The sequence below is a fragment of the Porites lutea genome, chromosome 13 (genome assembly GCF_958299795.1).
Source record: "Porites lutea chromosome 13, jaPorLute2.1, whole genome shotgun sequence".
NCBI lineage: Eukaryota > Metazoa > Cnidaria > Anthozoa > Scleractinia > Poritidae > Porites > Porites lutea.
Window position 1 is genome coordinate 2,183,193 of NC_133213.1, and position 13,573 is coordinate 2,196,765.

General features: G+C 38.8%; 4 protein-coding genes across 4 annotated transcripts in view; 3 read left to right on the forward strand and 1 right to left on the reverse strand.

Moving 5' to 3' along the window:
• The window catches only part of LOC140923566 (rRNA-processing protein UTP23 homolog), a 6,022-nt gene extending 4,896 nt beyond the window's left edge, over positions 1 to 1,126 (reverse strand). The window contains exons 1-3 of the mRNA XM_073373640.1: positions 1,039 to 1,126; positions 815 to 904; positions 219 to 225 (exon numbers count right to left, since the gene is read on the reverse strand). Of these exons, the coding sequence (XP_073229741.1) occupies positions 219 to 225; positions 815 to 904; positions 1,039 to 1,126 (185 nt within the window). The remainder of the gene's footprint in view (positions 1 to 218; positions 226 to 814; positions 905 to 1,038) is intronic.
• An 83-nt stretch (positions 1,127 to 1,209) lies between these two features.
• Positions 1,210 to 4,800, forward strand: LOC140922782 (translocon-associated protein subunit delta-like). The gene is made up of 6 exons (XM_073372804.1): positions 1,210 to 1,308; positions 1,599 to 1,717; positions 2,477 to 2,551; positions 3,150 to 3,239; positions 4,074 to 4,136; positions 4,607 to 4,800. The coding sequence occupies exons 1-6, from the start codon at positions 1,248 to 1,250 to the stop codon at positions 4,715 to 4,717; spliced, it is 519 nt and encodes a 172-aa protein (XP_073228905.1). The 5' UTR covers positions 1,210 to 1,247; the 3' UTR covers positions 4,718 to 4,800.
• Positions 4,801 to 6,116: 1,316 nt separating this feature from the next.
• LOC140923115 (uncharacterized) lies at positions 6,117 to 8,083 on the forward strand. The gene has a single exon (XM_073373185.1). The coding sequence runs from the start codon at positions 6,117 to 6,119 to the stop codon at positions 6,825 to 6,827; it is 711 nt and encodes a 236-aa protein (XP_073229286.1). The 3' UTR covers positions 6,828 to 8,083.
• A 1,732-nt stretch (positions 8,084 to 9,815) lies between these two features.
• Positions 9,816 to 12,697, forward strand: LOC140923567 (uncharacterized). The gene is made up of 3 exons (XM_073373641.1): positions 9,816 to 9,976; positions 10,877 to 11,073; positions 11,927 to 12,697. Exons 1-3 carry the CDS (start codon positions 9,835 to 9,837, stop codon positions 12,695 to 12,697), a joined length of 1,110 nt encoding a protein of 369 aa, XP_073229742.1. The 5' UTR covers positions 9,816 to 9,834.
• Positions 12,698 to 13,573: the final 876 nt, after the last annotated feature.

Consider the following 13,573-nt stretch of genomic DNA (forward strand, 5'->3'; position numbering starts at 1 on the left):
TTATACTTGCCCAGCAGCAAGAAAAATACATGTACCTGTTCCAAACGACCAGACATAACTTTTTTGAGCTCTACACTGTCGTTCTTGGTCAGTTAACCCACAATGCCAACAGTTGCAAGACTCTCACTAACCTTGTAGTGATCATCTTTTTCTTTTCACTTAGAGTTCATTGTGTATTTGTTTTTAGAGTCTACAATACCAATAACATCAAGGCTTACAGTGTAACTGACAGACAACCAATAACAATGCCAGTTAACTGACCAATTGACCAATCAGGTCAATAACCAGAGTTTAATACCATCAACTGACGTGATACAACTCACTTTGGCTCTGAAAGTTGAATACCACACCAGGGCTTGAAATAACAGCCGGTCAACAGACAATGTCTGGTCAATAGTAAGCTTTGTACCATCAAATCCTTGGATGACCAGATACTTTGTCCGGTCCTTTATGCTTCTAATGGAACAAAAATTTAGTTTTATTGAGATATGTCACAATAAATATTTGTAATTGTCTGGCCAAAAACGAGTTGCGTCCAAGCAAAAATAGGTTTCACCAGACAACTTGACCGACGCCAGCCATTACATTTTTTTAAGACCTGCGCACAGTTGTCAAAACATCAGTGACTGTCATCGACATTCCTATTCAGGACTACACTCACTCGGACGATCATATTCCACCTATTTTATGACATAAATCCTGGGTTAAAACCTTTCACTGTACTTCATCAAATACAGTCATGTACTTATCAGCTGATTTAATAGCTTCCCTTAACTTTAAGTCTTACATTCTAAAATATAGTGGAAAAGGATACATAACTGAATGATCCCATCAAGGTATTTTGGAAGCTGTTCCTTGATATTTATTTTAGTCTGTAAGGCTGCTTGGCAGAATGTACCATCAACTGCAGAATTCAACACAGTAACACGTGAGACCATGTTCCAATATACTTTTCACGATTGCGAAAACGGCAAAGGCACAAATGACTTGAAATTGCGACGAATCGTAGAATTAATAATGCTTAATATATCTGCTTACCTAATATTTGGTATGGTTCGAATATTCCAAAGGAATTCTTGAATAAAGTTAAGTATTTTCTCGCATGTTTCACTCGCTTCACCTTCATTTTGTTCCAAATTATCCGCTGGCCAGTTGTTTCTCGGCTCAATACTTTTTTCGCGAGGTACTGGGGCTGAGTACCACGTGATCCTCCACATTCTTTCTCTTTGAGCGTCGAAGGAAAGATCATGGCGGCTTCCATTATTGTTCTGTTGGTTTTAGGGCTTTTTGCGCCGTTGAATTCGCTCGGTAAGCCATGATTTACAGAAACAATTAGTTTATGTTCTTAATCACCCAAAGAGTCTTAAATGAATTTCAGTTTTGTTGAGTAAATGAGAATTTTCCCCTCCTTTGTTTAACTCCACGAGGCACTCAGTTATTGGTCCCCAGCACATAGAACAATTTTTCTAAGAAACCATTATTTTTAGTGCTTTCTAGCACTATAACCCCTCTAAACCTGGTTATTTCCTTGATAAGAAATATGGGAATTTGAAATGCACCATGCTGATCAGCACATTCTGTATTTTTATCTTGTTTAGGTGATACTTGTGTTGGAGCAAAACCAACTCCTGAAATCTACTCTACAAGGAATATCTTACTCTCCACAGAAAGTGTATTTATCGTTGAATTTTCCCTCAAATGTGACAATAATGCAAAGGTATAGAAATAGAAGATATATAGGAAATAAATGCATTGTGATTGTAGTGTGCAACAACCAAGGCTGACAGCTCTTCTGGAAATGCAGTCAAAGTCCTTTAATACGGTCACCGAAGGGGTTATAGCAAGCAGGGCTGTGCTCTAGCAGAGCCCGGTGGCCTATGGCGCCCAACTATTGCACTTGGGCGACTAGAAAATCAAAGATATAACACCTAATTTCGTTGTATTTGTCTAGTTTGTTGTAAATTATGTAGCCTGGCCTGCCTCGAATAGCCTCGCTAACTGCAGGCCAGTCCCAATGTATCTTTTGCTATATTTTCAAATTTAAATAAAGTTGAAGTTGAAAAGTTGAAGATCGTTCATACAGATCATATGCTGGGCACCCTCGGTTTTACAGGTTCAGAGCACTGGGCCCTCTTCAATTTTCCTTAGAGCACAGCCTTGGAAAGTGTCCGTGTTAATGAGGTGATAGTATTAAGCGGGTTGAATTTAGAGAAAATCTATGGGCTTTCTTTCCCCAGGGCTAACCAAACTGTCAATAGTAATAAAGTATCCATATTAGGTGGATGTCCATAAAGCACGGTTTGAATGTAGTACGAGGAAGACATGGATGGTAGATGATTCCTCGTGGATCAAAGGTTTGAGTGTGGCATACTTTAGCTAAAAAAAGTGTTAGTTTAAAAATGAATAAAATAATGAATCCTGATGAAATACCGTTATCCATTTTAGACAATAACACTGACTACTGCTTTTATCCCAGAATGTGAACTTATATGCCGAAGTTAATGGAAAAGTCATGCCTGTTACCATTTCCTCAGACGATGCCAAGTATCAGGTTAGTCTCTGCACACTACTGTGAAACCCTTCATGGGTGTTTCCCACAAAATCAAAGATGCAACATCACTATTAATGAAAAGATGATCTTTGAGATGACACCGACAATCACATTGCCATTGCAGTCAAGTTTGACAACCTCAGTTGTGTGATGATGGCAAAGAGATCTGGCAAAAAAGTATGCTACATGTTCAGAGTTTTTGTTTGCTGTTTAGACGATGATTTTTTATTTCTTGTTTCCTTCATTGTCATTACGGCTGCTTGCTCACATTGCCCTTGCATTACGTTGCCTTGCATTACCATGCAAAAGAATCCTTGTTATATGATGATTTCATTGCAAAGCCGACAATTTGTTAGAAAACGCCAATGTTAATGACCACCCCAGGTGCCCATACAGAGGCTCTATAGTCTAACACATGAAATACTGTACAACCGTCCAAAGACTTGTGTGATGAATGTGAATCAGCTACCCTGAGAATTTACTCATGATTACACTGTTAGCATCCTGATGTGTCTTTGGAATGGTCATATCTTCTATGCTGGTATTTTGATTTGTCTGTATTGCTTGTAACACATGTCATTTTTGGTTTTCTCTGAAGGTCAGCTGGACAGAAACACACAAAGAAGCCAAAGCTGGTGTGTACTCAGTAAACTTCTACGATGATGAAGGATTTGCTGCTTTCAGAAAGGTATCTTGATTGTTACTTTTAATTTCATTGTTACAGTGATACAGTAAATAAAAGATACTTGTGCTGAGTACTCACAATAATATTATTGTAAGCCACATAGTTAAGTGTTCTGCTTAGTGTAGTTTAAACCAATTGTTTTGTTGTAAAATTCAGAGGTCATTTTTAAATTTGGAGTTGCTAGTCAGCTTGATGGACATTGTAGGCCATAATTATTACCGTGGTAGTTGATAAACCTTTCTGGGCGGCTGTACTTTCCTTTGATGGTGTGTATCTCCCAGTATTGTAACTCATGCAAAATAAAATAATAAAAAAAAACTAACAGTATTGTTGATTGGCTTTGTCAGCCTGAAAAACAAAAATATAAAAAAGCGCTCATTTTGCAATGCCGCCAATAGCTTGTCCACAAAATGATTTCTGAAGAATAAGTGCAGAAATTTCATGTTGATAATGTGTCACTACCCAGATCTGGGTGGTACTTTTGGTTGGTTGTGCCACGAGGGAAATTTGCTTTAACCAATCAGAAGTACTATCCATCTGGGTAGTGACACACTCTGCAATAAGATGCCATTTCCCAGGGAAACCAGTGGTAGCTTCATGAAATATCAGTTGTTTTCCCAGGCCATGGCTTTGGAAGATTGAGTCCAGTGTATGATGACTTGTATATTAATCTGTCAATCCAATGAGAGTTGGTGATTACAAAATATACTAAAAACTGTCTGACCACTAGGACTCGACAGCAGAGAGCTCAAATTTACTCATGTGCAAGTTAGAAAGGCTTAACTATATGATTATTACATGTACATGTAACACAAAGTTATTGTTGCCTCTCTCTAGGCACAAAGAAGCGGAACAGTTAGTGAGGCAAAGCCTTTATTCACAATTGATGTTAATCATAAGGTGAGCGACACCAGTCCCTGAGACCCCACTGAGAGAAAAAACCCAAAAAAACAGAAAGTAAGAAAGTTTAAAATCCAAGAGATATTTTTCCAGGGAACTTAACAGATTTTTCTCAGAGATCAACAAAGGAAGTATTTTTATTTAACTTATTATCAGATCGTCTTGTTTATGTTCAAATAACATTACTACCCAAAGACTTGTGATGAACAAAATCGCTACCATGATAGCAATCATGATTATACTTGAAATCCTCTAAGAAGTTCTGAAAATCTTTGGGTAGATGAAAAAGTTTCAGTTTCTTTTTCTTGTTTCGCATAAAATTATGTTGGTTTTCATTTAGGCTCGATTACCAGCCACTGTTGGTGGAATGAGCCCACATGCCCTCCCGAATTAAGAACTGATAATTTTGATAACAGATGTGTGATGTACAAAATTAATAGAACTGTGAATATTTGCAATCTAATTTCCAGGGAGCTGGACGTGAAGGCCTTTATGTGCAGACAGAGTTTATTGCCGTTGTCGCAGCTTTGTTGATCTGGTGGAGTGCTAACAATGTCAAAAGCAAGCTTCAGGAATCATAGACTGTTTTTAATACCAGGAAATTTCTAAACTTATTGACCCTAAACAACTTTTTTGTATTTAATAAAATTGAATACAAAACCAAGCTTATGGTGAAGACTTTTTTGCTTCCAAATGCAATTGATATGAGTATTATTTGCCCTTTTTCACTTTACTCATAGTAGGCTAGATTACCAGCTGGGGCTTGGGGTATGGCAGAAATCAAGCCTGTTCTCATAGCACCCAAAGAAAAATTCCTAAAGGAATACAATTAATACATTTATTTTTGTTAAATCCTAAGATTTAAATAGTACCATGCAGAAGTTCTGCCAAAGAGATTTCATTTGAATGGTAAGAGCCTTGCCCCCTACAAAATTTGAAAGCAACTCATCATGTCATAACTTGGTCTAGGAAAGAGTCATTTATCACAACTTCACATGAAAAGTAGCATTGGCTGCAGTCTACACTGTAAGCAGAGGTTTCTTTCTGGCATGGCTTTTAGCATTTACAACGTCATTAGTGACATTTGTCAGTTGTTGTAGTCGTGCATACAACTTTACGAATGCTAAAAGCCATGCAAGAAAGAAACCTCTGCTTGTAGGGTAGGCCCAGTCTCATTGTCAATTGTCTTTAAAATGCAAATCCCAGCCCATGGTTGGGAAATTCTTTCAGGTCACCGTCTTGAAGCTGGGGCCTGCCTCTGTTTCTTTTGGCTATAGTCAAGTATGGCTCATTACCTGTGTCAAGGCTTCTGTTTGTGCCTTTCGATACTAAAACAGGAGCCGAAATAAACTGCCATATTAAGTTGCCTTGCATCAACCTTGGTTAAATGTGAGTCTCATCTTATGGCTACAATGCACTCCTCGATTTCGTCCTATCCACTTTGTCCCCAAGTTGATTTGAAACTTTACAAATATATCCAATAAAATTTTGATGAAAGATAATCTTGTGTGTTGAATCTTATTTGTTTAAGGATCGGGTAAAAGGTTGCCCAAAACTTTGCACGGATTAAATTTGGTTGTGGCCAAAATCTGTGTAACACCTGACAAATTGTGCAGAGTACAGGTTGTTGTAAACACCCTCTTCCCAGCTTGTTCCTAGTGAAATGAATGCGTGACAAACGACTCGGAACCCCAAAGGACTTCTGCGGGGCCGGGGAGGCTAGTTCCAAGCCCCACTCAGGGATATTTCCCGTTTTCAAACAATTTCACCAGATATAGCTTTTGCATTGGATTGTTCTCCTCATTCTAGTATAAAAAGTTCTTAACCAAAATTCATCCAGAGTTACCTAAAACCAAAAAATATTCTGAAAAGGGAGCAAGAAATGTAGCGAAGTTACTCGGAGAAGGTCCTGGGAACTAAGTAACAAGCAAACATCGTTCCCAGGTTTCTTGGTAAGGTGTCCAGAAAAGTCCAAACAAAATGGCGGATACGGTGAACACATCGAACGAAGAGGTCACCGAGAATAATCTTCATCTTAGCGATGATCTGGACGAAAGAGCGTTAATTTCCCTCGAAGAAACATTACAAAGAATCGAGGAAAGTTACCTGGAAAATCCGATTCATTATACTCTTTTGTCTGGGGGTGCACAAGGCAGTGATTTGCACTGGCAAAATATGGGTGCCAAATATGGCGTCCGCGTGAAGGCATTTTCCTTCGAGGGTCATGGCAAACGGAATAGTGCTCTAGTCGTTTTAACGGATTTTCAGTTAAAACAAGCCGATGAACACTTGCACAAAGCTAACAAAACTTTAAAGAGACATTTTCCGACTAGTAAAAGTTTCGTAGATAATTTGCTTCGCCGAAACTGGTATCAAGTGAAAGACGCTAATGGCGTATTCGCTGTTGGTAAACTCTGTGCAAGCGGGAAAATAGTTGAAGGTGGGACAGGATGGGCTGTACAAATGGCCATAGACGCTAGAAAGCCTGTTTATGTATTTGACTTTGGGGTTGGTTCCTGGAAAAGATATGATTATGACAAACAGAAGTTTCTATCATGTAAGGTGCCAAGGTTGACCTTGAATTTTACCGGCATTGGAACGAGGATTTTACCAGAGGAAGGTAAAACTGCCATTGAAAGAGTATTTAAAGAAACTTTTGGAACATTACTTAGATCAAACATTGGCACATGAAGTACTTATACCTTGTTTAATGTCATAAGATAAAAGTAGACCTGCTCCGTGGGAACGCTGTGCCTAATGTGTTGTTGGATATGCAGTGCCGATTAGGTCTAATAAGGACAAAACGGCTGTCCACTAAGGTTTGCCTATCAATTTGGCCATAGCTTTGCCTATCCAAGTGGCTATGGTTGTCTACCATTCAAACACAGATAAAAAGAAACTAAGCTTCATTGTTTTTTCAATGCAAGATTATGACTAAAAATTCAAGCTGATATATTCAATTTTAGTAAAATCCAACTAGTGGTGTATTATCAATGCTGCATTCTGAGTGGTTAAGCTACTACTAGGCTATATGTCATAGCCCACTAGTAGCGAAAAGCGCCGGCTTTTTGGCGGCAAAAATGGATTAAAGTCTAGCTTAACTAACTAAAGTTGTTTGGTCTCAATATTTTTTACCAACTAGTTGGATTTTACTAAAACAATTGTTCCTCTTGCCCTCATGGCCTCTGAGTCAATGGCCCATTCGGCCTTCGGCCTCATGGGCTATTGACTCAGAGCCCATTCGGACTCAAGGAATAATTATTGTTAAATATACTGACGCTTACATTGGAACACAATTATCAATCCTCACTTAGTGATGATTAACCCAAGTCTATTACAGGGCTGTAGCTAGACTTCGTGTAGCTAGTCCCTCCACTCAAAGAAAGAATTTAACTACTTCTACATCTTGGGCTACATGTAGCCCAAGATAAGACAGGCATTACGAACACAGAGGCCCAAAGAGAAAGTGGGATCTGTACCCGGGATGGATAGAGCATAACGCAAATGAGGCATGTGCTTTATCTTTTCTTGTCTAGCACTTTCTTCTTGATATTGCAATAAATACCTGACTTTTTTTGTGTATGAGATCTTATTATAATGTTAATTTAGTAGCGACTATTAATCACTGTTTCATGTTGAAAGGTGTGATAATTTTAGTTGACCACTTTCACATGTGCTGTGTTTACAGTCTTCCCTCAAGGGTATTGTAATGTTGATCTTGATTTTACACTCATTAATATCACATACAACTTTTCTCATAGATTCAACTTATTAGAGGTGGGAGCATCAATTTGCTTGGTAATCCTTCAAAATAAGAACTGCAAAGTTTTGTAAGGAAACTGATAACTTTTTTACCTAAAGAATCAATAAACGAAGCCTTAAATTTCAAGAACCGTTGAGTAAGCATGTGAATTTCCTTAATTTGCAACCTTTTCCATAATTCCCTGACATAAACGGCCCTTTCAATACTTAGTTGACGTGCTACAAAGTAAACCTTGTTCTTTTTCTCACTCTTTTTATTTCTTTTCATACGTACTACGCAACTACGAGTAGTAGAACCGTAGTTTCGAAAATCCACCTCATAAAACATGCGCCTCTCATGAAATTATGTGCACCCAGTTTTGTTTATCTCTAGCGTGTTCCAGGCTTTTAGATCGATTTAAAAGAGCGACGCGAAGTAAGAATGCCGTTACGATTCGAAGATTTTTCGCTCAACACAGTGTTGAAAGTTGGCTTCGCAAGTTTAAGGAGATGTTACACGGGAAGATTTACAACGAAAACTTTTAATTGCACGCGGAAATCCGATGGAAACAGACATGTAGCCTGCGAACACAGACGTATTTTCGGTCGTCGCTTCTCTCCACCTGAAAAATAAAAAAACTATCCAGTCTTAACGCCTGGAACAGGCTTGATATCTTTCACCCACTGCTCACTAGGTGAAATATTTTAGATGGTATATTAGTTGATACGATTTTATAGCCAAATCTGGCCTAATCAAAATGATATTTGACATGACAAAACGTTGACTCTTTTTCTTTTCACACTTCTTGGCCTCGAGCACAAAAACTGAATACTCATGTTGCACTAGCGATTTCAAGTAAGGGTTTCCATCCTTCTTTCTGGTTTAATTTACGTTAAGTTCAGTTGAAAATCGACGGATTATTCATCAGTTGAATGCACAAATTAATTTCAATGAATGCTCATGATCTATCAAGCCCCAGTGGTTTCGATAGGTGTGATTTCTTTTGACTAACGGTTTTTTAACACCTTTTTCAGCGCGTTGGTAAACGTGAAAAATTACTCTGTCTTTTTTTTCTTTTTTGGTAAGAAAAAAAGTCTTAATGTTTTTAGACGTGTGCATCATTTTAGCTTACATGAAAGACTTGATCGCGAAGGAGATATTTTTATTGCTATTCAGAAAATCCAGTTGTTCTCTACTTTTTACTCCGTTTTATTATTCTCATTACACTTGGCAATAATCACAAAGTCTTTTTGTTAAACGAAAATCACAAGTTTTCTGTTGAAATACTTAAACCACGCGCATGACAAGAATCTTTAACAGGGCGCGCTTCCAAAAAATTTCTCGCCTGCGACCAACCGCCTCGCTTGGGGGACATCGTTTCATGCGCGCTTCACACGCGGAAGGAGATTTGAGAGCGATCTCGGCCTATTTCGACTAAACTCACAGGAAGCGATGGTTCGCGCACATTTCTGAAAGTTTTCGGTGTCGTTACGCTGTCGCGCTTAAGTGTTGCAAGTTCAATCTCATATGTATGCCTCTCTTACAACTGTTATATTTTGGCCGTTCAGTTCATTTTTTCAAACTGAAAATGATCAAGCAAAAAAAGGCGTTTCAGCATCTCGCAACTCGACACAACAAACAAACTTTTATGAAAATGTTTAGGTGATAAATTCAAATAGTGTTCTTAAGTAGGAGATGAAATGTATCATTGTTCTTTAAAGCCATTTTGAGCCAATGATGAGGTGAGACAAATGAACCAGTAGGTGTGATAATAAGGATCTAAACCATAATGCAGAGTTCTTTTTAATTCCTTTCAATTTGTAAACAATAGCTTTAGAAACAACACGCGTCCTTCTAAACACATAAATAAGCGCGATATTAGTTCACTTTATCAGTTTTCATAACTGCTTGCAACTGTAATCTCGATAAGTTTATTTCATCATTTTAACGTACAAGATGAACTCAGTGGAATCTGTGAGAAGAAAGTTAACCTTCGACGAACCACTAACCGTCAGCCGAAAAAAAATTGATCTCAACCGATCGCGTCGTCGTCTGGATTTCGGGGAATCAGACCCTGTGGTGTTGCAAAACTGTCCAGGTAAGCGAGCATTTTTAGACTTTGAAAACAGTTCATTAAGTGAAATGAAAGTGCTACTGGAGCTACTATAGAGTTCACAGGTACACCTTTAGAATTCAGCTTAGTCTGATTTGATGTTACAGTCTATTTTAGATTAAAACTGGAAACCGGTCATTACGATACACAGTGAAATTGCACAAAAAGTCCGTCCTTTTCAAGTAACATTAGCGCGTGAACAGGAAAAACATCAGTTTTGGGTGAATCTTCTTCGTTCTTAAAAATTCAAGGATGCGAAACTATTTACACCTCGACTGAATAACCTTGCATCGAAACGACTTGTATCAAAACGACTGGTAACCTTAAAAATCAAATTATTCAACACGGTTAAGTTTAGGACGGCTCTAGAAGAGGTTTTTGAGGGTACAAGGACGGGCGGGTTCCAAAGTGTGGTTCAGTCAACCAAACTTCGGTCGTACGTGTTATCGGGGCTTGGACGCCTTGGTTCTAGTCAGTACACGTGAAAACAACGAAAATGTTTTACAAAAGTGGCCATTGCTGTAAAGATTAAGGCCCTCTTCGCACTGCTCAAAATTTTGTTTGTTTTGCATAAAAAAAGACCTAAGTGACAGCTACAGTTTTATGGTAGATTTATTAAAAGTTTTCAAGTTTTCAAAGTTTTCACCTTAATACTTGTATTAACCCTAGATAACAACCAGGTCTAGCTTGAGTCTAGCAGTAAATTTTGGGTAGTGCTTGCAGATTGATGGATTGACTCTCGCGTGCTTGCGTGTTCACAAAAAGAGCGCCACCCACGAGAACAGAAGTCTGTTACATCGTATTTCCTCATTGCGATGATTTATGTTTAAACTATAGAGCGAGACCAATAACGATGGTAATAAGATAATTTATTTTTCACTTCAGATTTGCTTCCCAATCGCACTGAGCCTACCCCAGTGACTGGACCTTCGTCACCACCCTGGTCGAGGAATGACCGGATAACCTTTACTACTGAGCACAGATGGCAACTGGAGGCTTTGTTCCGGAGGAATATGTTTCCAAACCGCGCAGAGAAAACCGCTCTTGCTGAGAGACTTGGCGTGCCTCCCGAGAAAGTCATGGTATGTCTAAGTCAAATGTATTATAGTGACATATTCGCCCCATAAAAAGATCGCCGAAATTCGACCGACTTCGTACCCCAAATTCTAAGTATGTTGTTGTAAAGAAGACCCATTCGATATAAAGCACGAGAAATTAAATTAAATACCCGTTTAATGGATCTTAGTTAGAATACTTGTGGGGAAGATTCAGTACGTAATGGAAATAAGTCCTTGAATTTCAATGCTAACTCAATAAGGAGAACTGAAAAGGAAAAGGAGCAAACACAAAGACCTCCTGATGTGGAAGAACTAAGAAAAGACATAGATTCAAGGCTCTTTTTTTGCACTGAATGTAGTCCTTGAAAAATGCGAAATGTTTCCTTGAAAGTCCTTGAATTTTTTGTTCAAAAAAGGATACGAACCCTGAATATGGTATAAGACTAGTAGCGGTGAAAAAGGCACAATGCGCGCTTGTCTACCTACAGAATTCCATCTTTACAATTTTTGTTCAAAAAGTGAATTTAGCTAAAAAATCATTCAAACTTCATCTGTGTATCACTATGTTTAATACGGTTAAGTTATTAAGCAAATGCAATGTTTATCAAAGTGGGTGCCTTTTCTGAACTATTAAATTTGCTTACTAAATGATCACGTAAACGCATTAGAAATGTTTCTTTCGCATGACTTAACTTCGTTTGACTACTACCGCTATTTTTACACGTGAACATTTCGAGTAATATAACTTGTACGCAGATATCGCCCTTTTGGAATGGATAGAAATATCAGATAATTCAATGGTTGAATTCTAAAGCTTGATTTCACTTGCTCTCAGTGTAGCAATGATTGACATATATTTTTTTCCGCACTCTTTTAGACCTGGTTCAATAATCGCCGCCACAGATGGAGAAAGGAACTGAAAAAAAGTCTCCTCGGATCTTCCGTTCCCGGATACCGCTTTACGCTACTAGGTTCCTCGTTGTTTCCAACCTCCTCCAAGAGATATCTCAATGGCAACGTTGGATTTAGTCGCTCTACTGAGTTCCAAACCAACCGGTTTCCATCCACGCCGTACCCTGTGGGAGTGCCACTGCCACCAGCATCAACCCGGATCTCCAGGCCTCCTCCACCTAAGCAGATTCCATGGCAACAAGTTTATCCGCGGTTCCCGGCAGTGGCAGTGCGCAAGGTTCCTCAGCAACTCAGCAACACCCAGTCACTCATTGCCAGTCCAGCGCAGCCTGTTTGTACCCAAGCCAGCAAGGCCGTTTCCAACCCGCCTGAAGTCCGCCAAGCATCTGCACCAGAAACCAAGTCCCTCGCCGACGATTTTCCATTTCTGCACTCTGTTGCAAAGGACCTTCCACACATTTTTGGCAACTTGGACGAAGAAAAGGGCCAGGAGCGTCCGCTGACTCCCTCGCTTGAACCATTAACTGAGATGGAATCAATCTGTGACTCCAATTCACTTGCCTCAGATCAGGCTGACGAAACGTCAAGTCAGTCCAGTGTAACCAGTGAAGAGTCAGCCAACGGCGAATACGTTCAGTCCCGCACATATAATTCCTGTTGCTTTGGAAACGACAGTGACTTTTCCCGCGGATTTGTTTCCAACGGAAGAACATTTAGGTTTTTTAGGCAAGATTAATACTCTTGGAACATTAACATTTTGTGACAGCCGTTGTTTACTTAGGTCTAGTTATATAGCAATAGTTTGTATCTAATGAAAGGAAATTTAGGTTTTTTAGGAGGAATTAATCTCCTGTCCGTTTTTGTTTTAGAATATTAACGTTTTCTGAGAGTCGTTGCTTAGTTAACGATAAAGTAACTTTTATCCTTATCATTTCAAGAAGAACTAAAAACTTGTCATAGACTGATGCAGTCAAAGTATTAGCTTTCCACTTAACTGCAGCTACCTGATTATGTACGGAATTTTTTTATGTAGAATAGATAATGTTCATATTTTTCCAGCATAATTTTGAAAAATAATATATTTTTGCAACAGCTATTGACTCTTGTCTTGATTATAGTTCGAGTCCATTCGATCCCATATGTCATTATGGCGCATGGGTTTTGAGTGCCAAAGCTGACAGTAGCGATTTGTTTCAAAACTTTTTATGACAATTTTAATGATGTGTGGAATAAGGAGATAAACCAAAACAAAATGTCTTTCTATCATATTTTTTCTCACACTCTCAACTTACTATCCTTCCATGGCGTCAGTTTTAATCATGGATAGCCCTGTCTTTGAGATCGGGTCTCTATAGGAGACTAAACCATTAAGCAAAGACGCCTTAAGGCTCCGGGATCGGGGGTGGGGGCTAGTAGTTTTCTCTAGAAGCTACTTGAGGTGGTAATGTAATACATACATAATCTAAGAGGGCCCAGAATCACATCAGCCTACTGAAAGCCAAATTATAAGGATTTGTATGGGAATTTATCGTAAGATCGATAAAACGGTTAAAATGTACATAAACCGCTATTTAAGTATTCTTATCTCATAAAGAGTTGTGTCTGTGTCGGT